Source organism: Cebus imitator, unplaced genomic scaffold (assembly GCF_001604975.1).
Source record: "Cebus imitator isolate Cc_AM_T3 unplaced genomic scaffold, Cebus_imitator-1.0 Scaffold179, whole genome shotgun sequence".
In the NCBI taxonomy this organism is placed as follows: Eukaryota; Metazoa; Chordata; class Mammalia; order Primates; family Cebidae; genus Cebus; species Cebus imitator.
In genome coordinates this window covers 151,557-166,354 of record NW_016107494.1, presented here as the reverse complement: position 1 = coordinate 166,354, position 14,798 = coordinate 151,557, and the positions used below count along the sequence as shown (strand labels likewise).

Below are 14,798 nucleotides of genomic sequence, written 5' to 3'. Positions count from 1 at the left end.
GCATGGCAGCATGCACCTGTAATCCCAACTACTCGGGAGGCTGAGGGAGGAGAATCACTTGAACCTGGGAGGTAGAGGCTGCAGTGAGCTGAGACCACACCAGGGTACTCCAGTCTGGGTGAGAGAGAGAGAGACTCTGTCTTAAGAAGAAAAAAAAGTGCCAGTGAAGAAGAAGGAAAGGAACCAAAGGTACCCTGGGCAGACAAGTTAGCAGGTGAGAAGGTCAGTAAGGCCTGGTGCTCCCTCCCCAGGAGTACCAGGCCTTTTTACAATGGCAAATGGGACTCTGAGAGCCTGGTGCCAATGTAAGGAAAGCCTAGAGGGGCCAGAGAGATAAAAGTGGAGGGTGGGAGGGATGCAGTGGCTCACGCCTATAATCCTTGCCCTTTGGAAAGCCGAGGTGGATGGATCACTTGAGGCCAGGAATTCAAGATTAGCCTGGCCAACATGGTGAAGCCCTGTCTCTACCAAAAATATAAAAATTAGCTGGGTGTGGAAGCGCACGCCTGTAATACCAGCAACTTGGGAGGCTAAGGCGTGAGACTCACTTGAGCCTGGAGGGCAGAGGTTGCAGTGAGCTACGATCGCACCACTGCACTCCAGCAGAGGCGACACAGCGAGACTCAAAAAAAAAAAAAAAAAAGGTGGAGGCTGTCTATAGTATTCCTGGTGGCAAAGGAGAGAGCAGACCGCAAGGAAACGCAGGACACAGAATCACAGGGGCCTGGTGGGTGACCAAGGTTAAGATCAGGAAAGTGTAGACAGCCCAAGAAGCCTTTTGGCCTCCTTGGGCAATGGGTGACTATGACCCCAGGTCCCTGTACAGCAGCTCCTGTTGGAGAGAGGGAGAGTCCTGGGGAGAAGCTGCCAGACAAGCTGGTTTGAGTGCCTTCCTGGTCCCTGGAAGGACTGCAGAGAAAAGCAATAGAACCATCCTGGGCTTTCTACGAAGTGGCAGAGAGCTGAGAGGGGTGCTGGCCTCAAGCATCCTCCCCTGCCCAAGAAAATACAAGCATTCCCAGAGACCCTGGTGAGCTAAGGACACTACTGAGGAGCAGTGCTGGTCTGTGCCAAGGGCCTTACGCCAGGAAATATCTGGTGCCTCGCTGTAGGATTTGCCTTCACCAGCCCCTGCTGTCTCCGGAGAGGAAGCTGGACAGGCTGGAGCGACCGAGCCCAGCATCTACCTGCTGCCCAGATCCATGACTTGCACTTGGCAGCGAACCACAGTCACTTCGCATGGCCATGATGTCGGTTCCCACTCACCTCGTTCAGGCCTCGGCAAGCCAGTGAGGGAGTCAGGCTGAAAAGCATGATCTCCCTTTTAGTCCCTTCCACACTCCTCCCACCCACTGCCTTGATCCTGAAAAGATTCGGGTCAGCAAGTAAGAATATAGGAAGCCAGTTAGACATGTTAATTACAGTAAAAGGAAGAACACAAAGGTGGAAACCTGTAAAGGAACGAGGAATGAGGATATGAAAATGTGCACACTTACAACCACGTAGATCCTGCCTCAAGGAGGCCACAAATCTGGCTCTAAACTAGGGGTGTCCAATCTTCTGGCTTCCCTGGACCACACTGGAAGAACTGTCTTGGGACACACATAAAACATACTAACTATAGCTGATGAGCAAAATAAAAAAAAAAAAATTGCAGCCGGGAACAGTGGCTCATGCCTGTAATCCCAGCACTTTGGGAGGCTGATGTGGGCGGATCACCTGAGGTTAGGAGTACGAGACGCTAGCCTGACCAATAAGGTGAAACCCCATCTCTTCTAAAAATACAAAAATTAGCCAGGCATAGTGATAGGCGCCTGTAAGTCCCATCTACTCAGAAGACAGAGACAGAAGAATTACTTGAACTGAGAGGCAGAGGTTGCAGTGAGCCAAGATTGCGCCACTGCACTCCAGCCCGGGCAATGGAGTGAGACTCCATCTCAAAAAAATAAAAATAAAACTAATAAAAAAAAAAAATAGCCAGGTGTGGTGGCACACACCTATAGTCTCAGCTACTGAGGAGGCTGAGGCAGGAGACTTGCTTAAACCTGGAAGGTGGAGGTTGCAGTGAGCCTCACGCCACTGCACTGCAGCCTGGGTGAGAGAGCAAAACTCTGTCTCAAAAAAAAAACTGCAAAAAAATCTCATGTTTTAAGACAGTTTACAAATTTGCATTGGGCCACATTCAAAGCCATCCTGGGCTGCATGTGGCCACAGGCCACAGGTTGAACAAGCCTGCTCTAAACTTTCTTGAAGAGATCTATTCAACAGTAATGTACAGGGGCTGCACATGGAATTTTTAATTCTAAAAGCCACATGTTTTTTAAAGTAAAAAAAAAGTGGTTGAAATTATAATCCATTTAACTCAGTATATCCAAAATATTTCAACATGCAATCAGCATAAAATAATATTATCCATACTTTAACATTTTTAAACTAAGTCTTCAAAATCCATATGCACTTGATTCTTAGGACACATCTCAACCTAGACAGAGGCGTGTGGCCCATGTGTTGGATGGCGAAGGTCTAGAAGTTGTTGTATTAGGTAGATGCATCTACAGCATCACACAACCCAGTGTCCATAAAATAACAAAGCATTCTGGAACTACAGGCAGCCAACACAGGTCAGGACCCCAGAGGAGGCACAGGGTCAGCAACCACACTACCAGACATATAGAACTCCAAGTTTCACAGTGTCTTCCTAACAGGGACATCACCATCAACTGACAGGATCACCCTAACAGACCCTAAAAAGGCAATGTCTGTCAAGGTGAAGGGCAACCTATCTCCCTGTGGCTGGACTTGGCTTACAGGAGCTTTTAGGCTATCTGGGAGGGGAGTGACCAGCTCTTTCCGCACCTCCTGCTGGAATATTCTCTCTCAGCTCCTTTGCATTTGATAGATGAGAAACAACGATGTGGGAAACTAATGACAGACTTGGGTCTGAATGCAGGACCAACCTTTGATCTCACTTTCTTTCCACTGTGCCCACCCTACTGGGATTGAGGACGTCATTGGAAGGACATCTCAGCAAAGAAATAAGCGCTGTAATTTAGGAAAACCACAGCCCAGCTAGGAAAAGGACAGGGCTTGGAAATACAACCAACACTGATTGCAGGGAAAAGAGAAGGGGGTTGACTGGTAAAGGCCACCCTGCAATGTTCACATAGGCAAACCAAAGGCCAAGACTGAATCCCCGCTGGATTCCATGGCCCAAAATGCTCCAGTCACCAACTTCCAGCCCCTAACAAGATAATCAAAGGGTTGAATGGCTCAACTTAAGTTGTTCCTACTGTAAAAAGGACCAGAAGAGATGTTGCTATTGGCAAGTGGCAGGAGGGGGCATTATCTTTCTATATGGGAACTGGCATCCCAATAGCACCTCCAGCCATTTACAGAAAGCCATCTGCTGGTGGGATCTGTCCCCTCAGGGTCACAAAGCTCTCTCTAACAGGACAGGAAGATGCCTGGGGAGCAAAGCAGCCTGGAGAGCAAGGTCAGCACGGGAGGGAGCAGGATAGCCCACCTGGGGCATACCCAGGGAAAGGCTCAGCGGAAAGCCACTGAGGACCTGGGACGGTTCTGGGCAGTCAGCAACACATTCCATTTGGCCTGCTTCACCAGGGACTCCTGGCACTGGGCTGAAGTGGAATTTGGAGACAACAAAGTCTGAGTCAGCGTGCATCATCCACCAGTAAGCCAGCAGCCAGCAAGGAGGGTGCCCCTCCCGGGGCACAGCAGTCAAATTCCCAGGATGCCAGGACACTGAATCCAAGGCATGGGGACTCAGGCTACAGATGCTCCCACTGCACCTAGTGCAGACCATCAAAAGACTCAAGTAATGGTAACTGAGGCCAGGGTGATGACCGTCCTGTGAAAGCTAAACCCATACTTCCAGATGAGGTCACAGAGGTTGCAAACTCACCCTAGAGAGTTTAGAAAGGAGCAGGTAAACGAGTGCATTCACATCTGAGGAAGAATGTAACCACTAAAAGGAGGCTGGCAAGGTCACAGAACAAATGCAGGTCCATCCTAAATCCACACTCCTTTCCTCTTTCCCTCTACTGGAACCCTCTCAGAAAGCTGAGGATGAGCCTGGAGGACTCAAAAGAACTCCACTAAGATCATGACCCGGAGACACAGCCAGCAGCCTTCCCTGGAGGGACAGCACACTCCAGGTAGGTAGGCACCAGCCGACTTCCTTCCGACTGCCAGAGGAATCAATCCCACCACAAATGGCCATGAGCTGCCTGCCTGCGAAGGAATCCCAGCCCCAGGTCACAGAGGGCCACATCCTAAGGACAGCTATTTCTGGGAGCTTCAGAAAATACCAAAACAGGGGCCCTACCTTTAGGATATACTGGGCTCAATGGATTTGGCTCTGACTGCAACATTAGAATCCTTTCTCACCCCACCCAGACTAAGAGTATCCACAAGTCTGCAAGGCTCAGGTAAGGGTATTTGTGAAGCTCTTTGGCGGGTTTTTATGAATCTGTGGATGGAAACCCGGCAAATACACTGAGAATCCAGAGAAATGAACACCCAGTGAAAGCACTGAAACACATGATCAGAGCAATGTGTTCTGTGCACTGTCAACATGAGAAGGGACCTCGAAAGACAAACACTCCAATGTCCTCCTCATCTTGAAAAGCCCAACCACAGAAGGGCAAAATGCCACCGGCCTCCTCCATGAAGGGTGCCCCTCAAGCCAGGCAGCCTCTCCCAGACAGCAAGAAGACACTAACTCCCTGCTGGGGTCACAGCACTGGCCTAGTCACACCTGTGTCATCAAATGAGGGAAGCTATTACTAGACCTTTCCTCCCTATACAACCCACAACATTCTATAACATGCTGTGCAGTTTAGCAAGAGAGACCAGAGTCTGGTTTACCCTTTTTACACGAGTAACACTACAAGTTCACTGTAGGCAAAGTAAATCTTACACTACCTCAGTCTATTCCAACTCTTACAGAGCTTGTCTGATAGAAGTGTCCGTGATGACAGAATGTTCTATTTCCACACAGTCAGTATAGCATTGAAAAACTGCTTTTCTTTTTTTTGGAGATGGAGTTTCACTCGTCACCCAGGTTGGAGTGCAGTGGCACGATCTCAGCTCACTGCAACCTCTGCCTCCCGGGTTCAAGCAATTCTCCTGCCTCAGCCTCCCAAGTGGCTGGGTCTACAGACACCCACCACCACGCCCAGCTAATTTTTGTATTTTTAGTAGAGATGGGGTTTTACCATGTTGGCCAGGCTGGTCTCAAACTCCTGACCTCAGGTGATCCTCCCGCCTCAGCCTCCCAAAGTGCTGGGATTACAGGTGTGAGCCACCACGTCCGGCCGAGAAACTGCATTTTTACATGTTAATTTTAATTGATTGTGTTTAAGTAGCCACAAGCAGCTAGTCCACCCTATTGGACAGCACAGTGCAAGTATGACTTTTCCTACTACCACCATTTGCCTATGTGGACACTGGAAAAATACACAGGAGCAGGAGAGGCCGAGTAAGGAGACCACAATAGGTTCTCCTCTGGAGCAACCTCCTCTGGAACAGGGCAAGGCATGCTGCAGGGAGGCCTGTGATACACATTACACAGCCCTCCTCCGCAGGCAACAGAGAGAGAGCTCTTTCCCAAAGTGCTATCTACAAACTATCACCAAGGAACAAGCAAAAAGAGTTTGTGAAGGAAAAGAACTATAGATATGTGTCAGAGCAGAGCAAGAACAACTTGTGCAAATCACCTAAACCAACTGCTCACTTTACAGATGAAGAAACTGAGGCTCAGAAACGTAAAGAAATTTCCATAAAAATCAGAAATCATGGGGTTGGAGGTAGCATGAAACTCAGCCCATGGTTTTTTTCACTACAACTGATTCCCTCAGAGGATGATAAATCTGTAGAATTAGCAAGAGATATTGGCTGTTTTCAATGCAATGTCTGTGCGGCACAGCAGATATAAATTACTGACTCATGCCAGAAACGAATGGTTCACCGCTGCTCCATTATAAGCATGGACACAGTAGAAGAGGAACCCCCACATACACACACACATCCCAGGAACCCACACGGAGAGAGAAGGAAGAATGCCAGGATTGCCTTTGATTTCTTCCCAACTCACTGGAGTAATCCAATAAAGGTTTGCTGACAGAGAAGCCTAGGAATTTGAGCCCTCCTATGCTCTTGCTCACCTATAGAAGAGTCACATCCTCAACATCAGAGTCTTGGAGATGTGACCAGACCAAATGGCAGACTCAGGCCCCAAACATGCAGAAGCATCCTGGTGGTCACCTGCCCAAGCAGCTTCCTCAGGAAGTCCTTCCCAGTCAATCTCTGAAGCACCGCAACCCAGCTTTGACTGGCCAGGCATCTCTTCCACGTGGTCTTCCTCACTGACTACCCCCAGGTCTCCTACACAAAGATCTGCCTGTCCTACCAACTAGACTGTAGACACTCCAAGGCAATAAACTGCTCTTCCATTCCTTCAGGAGACCCACCATCCTGAAGACTGGGTATGTATACGACTAAGGACTGGCCACAACAAAGGTTACAATTCCTTGAACATATGGGATTTCTTTATAGGTCTAAAGTTCTATGCTACCTTTGTAACACCGGGAAGGTCTCGCTGTTTTTACAAGAGTGAAACACATTATCAGAGCAATGTGGTCTGCACATCCCTGGAAGGTACTGCTGACAAGGTGAGAAAGGGGAAAAGTTTCCCTCACTCAGTTTAAAACTGTCTCCCAATATCGAAGTCATCTCCTCTCACACAGCATCCCTAAGGTGGCAGCCCCTCTGCTTATCTAGAAATAAGTACCACAGTCCTCCCCTCCACTGACCTAAAGTGTGCCTCCTCCAGCTACTGTCAAGTGACGCTTTGCTCCTTCAGTGAAGCTTTCAGCAGTGCCTCCCAAGCACTCAGGCCAGGCCTTTCTCTGCACTCCATCAGCACATTAGATACACAACTCTTGGAATTTGTCACATTAGCTGGCAATGATTTGCTAACAAACTTGTTCTCCTTTCCTGCCCCAGCAGACTGGGGACACAATAAGTCTAAGCCCTCATTCATCCCACACTTTTCAGGAAGGCTGGAATCTGGGCTCTCCTTCTCTCCCCACTCTTCAACTTCTCACCTGTATTCTAGGATCTAGTTCTTCCTCTTCTCTTGGGGACAATTTGGCTTCACCACTGCTGCTTCCACCTCCTCCTGGCTCTTCCATGACTGGGCTCCTAGGGACATCATCTTCTACAATTTCAGGCCGCAGCTCCCCCTGTGGGGTCTCCCGCCCCCCTGGAACCTGTTTGAGCTCAGCCATGCTGACAGGGAGAGAGCAGAGCCCTATGCACAAGAGAGGACTGACATGCTGGGCCCAGGGCCCCAGCCTGGGGCTTTCTGGGCTCTAGACGGCCAGGAGAAGGGTTTCTCTTCTCAAAAGGCAGAAAAGGTGGGCACGGGAAGAACCTCAAACTAGGTTAGAGGCTGAGATTCCAGTTGTCAGTGGGTTCCTGGAGCTGAAGCCTTGCCTGTGCAAAAGTTCTTCCCTTCCCGCCACAGGGAGTCCACTATGAGAAACCCGGAGCAACAGCTCCAAGGCAGGGGGCAAAGGGGGCTTGGATCCTGGGCCGAGGCCTGCTAGGAGGAGCACCATTCGGGAGGGTGGAGGCAGGCGCCTCCAGGCTGTGGTAGCAGCTGGATAGAGAAGGCTAGGCCCCAGCTGAGGCTGTGGGATGAGCGTCTCTGGGGAGCTGCAGAGAAACAAAGGCCAAGTATATGGTCACGTTAGCATCAAAACCGCAGCCACCAGCCCCTTCCAACCCTATAGCCTCCCAAAAAGTGCACTCTCACCACGCCCCCACCCATGGATTCCGACCAGCCCCTACCCCAACTTCTTTCCTTAGCCTCCAAGGACTTTAGATTCTACTCTTCCCCCGTCCCAGCTCCTTCGACCCAGCCCCTCCCCAGTCAGCGCCTTCGTGGCTTTCCTCTGCACGCCTGGCTCTCCTTCACCTCCTGGGGTCTCCCGCTCGGCCCGCACCCCCGCCCGGCTCTGCAATTCACCCTGTAACCCCCAGCCCCACCCCACCTTCTCTCTCCAACCTCTCGTCTCCAACTCCACACTCCTCCGCTGTCCCAAGTACCCTACTCCAGGCCATCCTACACAGCCATGCGCAAAAGCCCCCTTCACAGCCTTACCTCAGTTTACCTTCCCGTCCGCGGAGATTCTAGGCTGCAAACAATCTTCCCCCTCCCTCCCCGCAACAAGCCGATCCAACCAAAAACGACCGGGCAGACCAGAAGCGGAAATACATCACCGGAGAACAACGCCCTCCCTCCCACGCTCTGTCTCCAACCAGGCCTCCTCTGGAGGCCTCCACACGCCCCCGTCCTGCCTTCAGTTTCCGTACAAAATGGTGCCCGGCTTTGCTCAGGCTAGGCGCAAGTTGTCTCCATCCCATCCTCCACCAAGGCTGAATGAAAGAAAAGCATGAGAATTTCGTGCTGAAGAAAATTAGGGTGCGTGATGGAAATCGGGAGTAAATCTGTGAGAAGAGGAACACTAGAAATAAAACGGAGATAACAGACTCAGAGAGAGTAGAGCCATGTTGCTTTACGCAGCTGCGGCAGCGGCGGCCGGAAGCCACTTCCGGCCTGGTTACGGAGGCGGACGCGACGCCGGAAGTGAGTGGTAAACTTCCGGCCGTGGCGGCGGGGACGACTCCGGCCCGGGCGCTGGCCGACTTCTCCCGCGAAGGAAAAGTCGGTTTCCAAAAGTGACTTTCCTCACTCCAGGGAAGTCGGCGGAGCCCTTAGGGACGGCGGACGGCTCCGATGGGCAAATCCCAGTCCTCAAGGCTTCTGTACTTCGCACCTTGAACGACATTTGGTGGGGTCATCAGTTACTCGTGAATACTGTGGACGCGGTTAATTCACTGGTGCGCCCAGGCTCAGATGCCCTCGATGAGCAGGAGTTTGATACTCGGCAGTGTGTGTCGTTACCTAGGTCCGTGAACCAGCGGCCTGGTTGTCACCGGGAGGTGTTGCTTGGTGAGGCAAGGGCCCAGGCCTAAGGGGAAGGGCCTCGGGGTTGGATGTTTCGTTTTTACGAAAGGCATAACTTCCTCAAAGCCAACTCAAAGTTTGCCCTGCCGACGGAAAAGGCAAATGGACTGAATTCCCCTTCCTTTTCGATCCTGTCAAAGATAACCCAGCTCGACATGAAAGCAGTGAAAAAACTTGTTTCAGTAACTACTTACAGGCAGGGAAAGAACTGACCTCTGTTCCGATGTGTACAGAACTGAGTGGGCATTTCAGAGGGAGAATGGGGGAAGGAAGGTGATCAGGGCTCGGTAGTGTCAGAGAAGTGAAACGTGACAGGTTGATTAGGATAAATGCGATTAGGCGAGATGTGTTTGCTACCTTGAGACGGAGTTTCTCTCTTGCTGCCCAGGCTGGAGTGCAATGGCGCGATCTTGGCTCACAGCAACCTCTGCCCACTCTCCCTCCCCCGCGGTTTGAGCGATTCCCCTGCCTCAGCTTCTCGAGTAGCTGGGATTACAGGCGCGCACCAACACGTCTGGCTAATTTTTGTATTTTTAGTAGAGACGGGGTTTCGCCAGTAGGCCAGGCTGGTCTCAAACTCCTGACCTCAGGTGATCCATCCGTCTAGGCCTCCCAAAATGCTGGGATTACAGGCGTGAGCCACTGCGCATGGCCTAGAGTGTTATTCTTGCGCCGAGATTGGGAGGTAGAGGCTCTGCCCTTCCTGACGATACCATTTCAGAGGAATGGCTCTCAGGTCCTTGAGAAGGACCTCTTGAGTTGTGGGAGACACATAAACACCCTAAAGAGAAGAAGGAAGGATTTGTAATTGTAAGCCCTTAATAAATGCTCTGAGAAAGGGAGGTCAGGAGCCTGTCATCAGGTGTTGGCTAGAACAAACAGTAAATTCTCCTAGTAGCATTGAGCTTTCTCAGGCAGGCATTTTAATGGGGAGCTGAGGTTAATCTAGAGACATGCTCTTATATGCTAGAAGCCATGTAAAGTTTGTCTCTTAGTAATTAAGAGGTTTGGATGGAGTCATGTGCCAAGAGTTCTACAGTTCTCAGTCCATTTCTTCTAGCCATTCACCCCATGAATAACTTTTTTTAATTGAGCAGAGTAAAATACATTCCTTTAAAAGAGGTGATTGTGATTCAAAACAGATTTTTCCATTAAATTGGAGGGGTTTTTTTTTAAATTACAAAAGTGATTTCTCTAATTTCAGTAAGTCAGGATCTTCAGTAACATTGTCTAAGTGGACGCTCTGATGGATGATACAGCTAGTGCTCGACTTACGACCACGATTGGTTCTGACACACCGGTCATAACACGATTTGATCGTAAGTTGAGTAGGCTGTATGCACGCAGAGATGGTAGTGCTGCCGGAAGCTGGTCCGCACCGTCATACGCCCAGCTGGGTAACGTTTGCGCTGCCAGACACGGAGCAGTCGTGGCTAGCGATTGTGGTCGTAAAATCGAATGGTCGTAAGTTGCATAGGTCGTAAGTCGATCAATACCTGTATGCCTTAGTCTTCTACCACAGTTGTTTTTGTTATTAAGGTGCCATACAAAAACCATAGAATTTAAATATAAGGTGATAAACATGATTTATTTGTTCTCTACTAGTCACGTTAATTTTGTAGAACTATAATTTCACTACAGTAACCTCATTTTACCCAAGATGTCTGTCCACCCTAGCCTGAATTCTCCAGGCTTTCTTATTCAGCAATGCTCCAATACCTGTCATTCTTATGCCCCATCCCATAGCCCCTTTTCTCTGTGTACTGCTTAGCAATCACAAACTGCTGCTACTTGTCACAGATCTTTGATGGGAAAATATTATGAATACTTAAAATGTCCAGACCCCTAGATCACATCGTGAGCTTTAGCAGCCCCTTTAAAGTCTCTATTGGCCTCTTCCAAGGTTAACTCTCCTACTGAGACCAAATGTGATTCTGTCATGTATGGATTGTAATATAATCCTGCAGTAGTTTTTTCTGCTGGGTTTGAATAATGTTTGGGTAGAGATTGGGGAATGCTGTGCATTGATTTAACCTACACTTCTTTATTGAAGCCAGCACAAACATGATGAAATTAAAACTTTTGTCTAGAGCAGCACTGTCCGAAAGACCTTTCTGCAAAGAAGGCAATGTTACTCAGCTCTCACAGTATGGTAGTCTGTAGACACATGTGGCCATTTAGAACCTGAAATGGAGCTAGTGTGATAAAGGAATTGCATTTTTTATTTTATTTTAAATAGTTTTGGCCGGGCGCAGTGGCTCACACCTGTAATCCCAGCACTTTGGGAGGCCGAGGCAGTGGATCACCTGATGTTGGGAGTTTGAGACCAGCCTGGCCAACATGGAGAAACCCCGTTTCTACTAAAAATAAAAAATTAGCCAGGTGTGGTGGCACATGCCTACAGTCCCAGCTACTCGGGAGACTGAGGTAGGAGAATCACTTGAACCTGAGAGGCAGAGGTTGTGGTGAGCTGAGATCATGCCATTGCACTCCAGCATGGTCAACAAGAGTGAAACTCCAACTCAAAAAAAAAATAAAAATAAAAAGCTCTGTGTAGCTAGTGGTTCCTTTCCTGGACAGCACATTTTTAGAACATGCCTTTTCTATGTAACTTCTGAATACATACTGAACTTTCACATCTTCAATACAAAACAAACAGATGCCTCTTAGTCTCCTCTATCATTTATCTTTTCTTCACTTCCTGTCTTCCCATTTACTTCTATAATCTGGCTTCAGGTACTGCCACTTCATAGGAATTACAAAGATAAGGTCATCCATGCTCTCAGTATTGCCACATCACTGACGTCTGACACCGGGTTATTTCTCTCTTTTTTTCTTATCCGTTAGTTTCTGAGTAACCCTAGTGCAGGGTTTCCTCTTCTCTTGCTTGTTGATTCATTTCTTTATGCTGTATGTCTTTACTGACTGCCTGTTATGTGCCAGAATTTCAGGCAATGATGAGAAAAAGGGCACTATCCTAGTCCCCATTTAGCTGCTGGTCTATGGTGCTCGATTGATTGATTGATTAATTGATTGATTGATTGTAGAGTCTCACTCTGTTGCCCAGGCTGGAGTGCAATGGTATGATCTCGGTTCATTGTAACCTCCGCCTCCCAGGTTCAAGTGATTCTCCTGCCTCAGCCTACCGAGCAGCTGAGACTACAGGCACATGCCACCACGCCCAGCTAATTTTTTTGTAATTTTAGTAGGGACAGGGTTTCACCATGTTGGCGAGGCTGGTCTCCCAACTCCTGACCTCAAGTGATCTGCCTGCCTCAGCCTCCCAAAGTGCTGGGATTACAAGTGTGAGCCACCATGCCTGGCCAGTGGTGCTCATTTTATAAACTGGTGAGATTCAAACTAATTGGAAGACAACCCAGATACATGTTTTACCTTGCAACCCAGTATACATATATGTGTCTAAATATATTCATTAAAAAGGTATAGGAAAAGATCTTTACCCGAATTATATATAAAGCACATTAATGTTTGTATACTATTTTTAAATTCTGGTGGAGATATCTTTTGTTGATTTCATGACAAAAGATACTCACAGTTTGAAAACCCTGTCCTAAATGTTACTGTGCTCCAGGCCCTGATGCTAGCCTCTGACCATCTCAAGCTGCCTACTTTCCCTGAGTTCCCTTACCCTAGTGCATGGCTACAGTCCTTACCCATGGCTACTGTTCCTTCCTTGGAGCTCTGTCTCCACAGACTTGCCACAGATCACATTCTGAGATCCATTAGCCTTTGAGATACCACTGGCCTGTCCCAGAGTTGCCTCTCTCTCAGTGGATCCAACTCTGATTTCATCCCCTTTCCCAAATCCTGCTCTTTTGACATTTAATGTTGGTAAATGGTTGTATGGTCCATCTCTTTACGCTAGGGAAAAACCTAAAAGGCACCCCTCCACGTTGCTTTTCATCACACTAAGTATCTCAAAGAGATACCTTCTGTTCATCTCCTTGCCATAGCTTCAGCTTAGAGTCTCCTCATTTTCATCATAGATCACATACCTCAAAAGTCTTCTCAATCAGCGCTTAAAGTAGCAATGATGGAAATTACTGTATTTGCACTGTCCAATATGGTAGCTACTAGTCATGTGTAGCTCTTGAACGAGTTTAAATAGTTACATACACATCCTGCCACAAGGATCCCTCCTAGTTCCTGGCCTTAATAAACCACTAACAACCCCTTGGACTGAAGCCATATAAAGATGTTAGCAACACTGTCATTACTATGTAATATCACGAATCAACTTTACTTCTTAAATATTTTTTTCATAAATTTTTACTTGTAACTTTTAATTTTCTCACATAAGTACCCTAAATTGCTGCCATCATTAAAAATTACCTTTTTTAGTTTTTTCTACCAACATAAGCTACCTTTTTATAGTTCTTAACTTTTTTCTACTATCAGTTACGTATTTAATAAATACCATCATTAACTGCTGATTAAACATATTAGTCGACAAAGGTATAGTAACAGAAAACAGATCAGTGGTTGCCTGGTGGGGGAGGTGGTAAAGATTACAAAGTGGCATGAAGCAACTTGTGGGTAGTGGATATGTTCTCTATCTCGATTGTAGTGAGACTTTCTTGAGGGCGTATATATGTCAGAACTTCTCAAACTGTACTTTCAGTGTTTAATTTGTGTATCAATTATACCTCCCTAAAACTTTGTTCAAAATCCAGTTGAAAACTTGCTCCCAGAAATATATAAAATCTACTAATAAATGTTAATGAAAGGGGCAGCCTGTATTACATTTGTTTATTTAATTTTTTTAGAGACAGGGTGCTGTTCCGTCACCCAGGCTAGAGTGCAGTGGCCTGATAATAGCCCACTGCAGCCTCAAACTCTGGGGCTCAAGCAATCCTTTTGCCTCAGCCTCCCAAGTAGCTAAGACTACAGGCCTGCACCACCATGCCTGGATAATGTTTTATTTGTGTTTCTGTGAGGATTGGGTCTTACTATGTTGCTCAGGCTGGTTATGAACTCTTGGCCTCAAACAGTCCTCCTGCCTCAGCCTTCCAAACCATTGGGATTACAGACATGAACCGCCATGCTTGACTTAAACCTATATTACTAAAAATCTTTATTTTTACCCTTGTTAAATCTGCTAAGTTTTCCAGAGGTAAATGACTTCCCCAAGTTGCTCAACACATTTCATAATAAAAACAGTAAACGCTTATGCAGTGTTTGCCTTGTGCCAGACACTGTTCTGGTTTACTCATTTGACACAAAAACTGCAGTAAATTGTACCTTTGTTTTACAGTTGAGGAAATTGACATACAAGGAGATTAAATAACTTGTCCAAGGTCATACTGCTGCTAAGTGGTGGAACCAGTCTTTAAACACAGACCAAAGTATTTAAGGTTTTTAAAAATAATTTATAGCAACATATAATATCATATGTTAAGTGTAAATGTATCTACTTACATTTTAAATGCTCTAGTTTGTGAAAATAACCAAAATCAAAATACTTTCTAAAGATCCTACAGGTTTGCATGTGATATCATTATTATTTATACTACTGTTCTTAACCTTTAAAGTGGTTTCAGTTATAAAAACTGATTTTATCTTACCTTGCATTTTCTTTGAAACTGATTTTTTCCCTTGAAAGTTCTGCTTTGGCCGGGCGCGGTGGCTCAAGCCTGTAATCCCAGCACTGTGGGAGGCCGAGGCGGGTGGATCACGAGGTCAAGAGATCGAGACCATCCTGGTCAACATGGTGAAACCCCGT

The 14,798-nt window shown here is 47.4% G+C and overlaps 2 protein-coding genes across 2 annotated transcripts in view; one reads left to right on the top strand and one right to left on the bottom strand.

Moving 5' to 3' along the window:
* SH3BP5L (SH3 binding domain protein 5 like) overlaps positions 1-9,232 on the bottom strand; it is a 16,375-nt gene extending 7,143 nt beyond the window's left edge. The window contains exons 1-2 of the mRNA XM_017545322.2: positions 8,189-9,232; positions 7,128-7,740 (exon numbers count right to left, since the gene is read on the bottom strand). Of these exons, the coding sequence (XP_017400811.1) occupies positions 7,128-7,310 (183 nt within the window). The 5' untranslated portion in view covers positions 7,311-7,740; positions 8,189-9,232. The remainder of the gene's footprint in view (positions 1-7,127; positions 7,741-8,188) is intronic.
* Positions 9,233-14,731: 5,499 nt separating this feature from the next.
* ZNF672 (zinc finger protein 672) overlaps positions 14,732-14,798 on the top strand; it is a 15,204-nt gene continuing 15,137 nt past the window's right edge. Inside the window, exon 1 of the mRNA XM_017545321.2 lies at positions 14,732-14,786. The gene's annotated coding sequence lies outside the window, so the exon portion shown is untranslated. The remainder of the gene's footprint in view (positions 14,787-14,798) is intronic.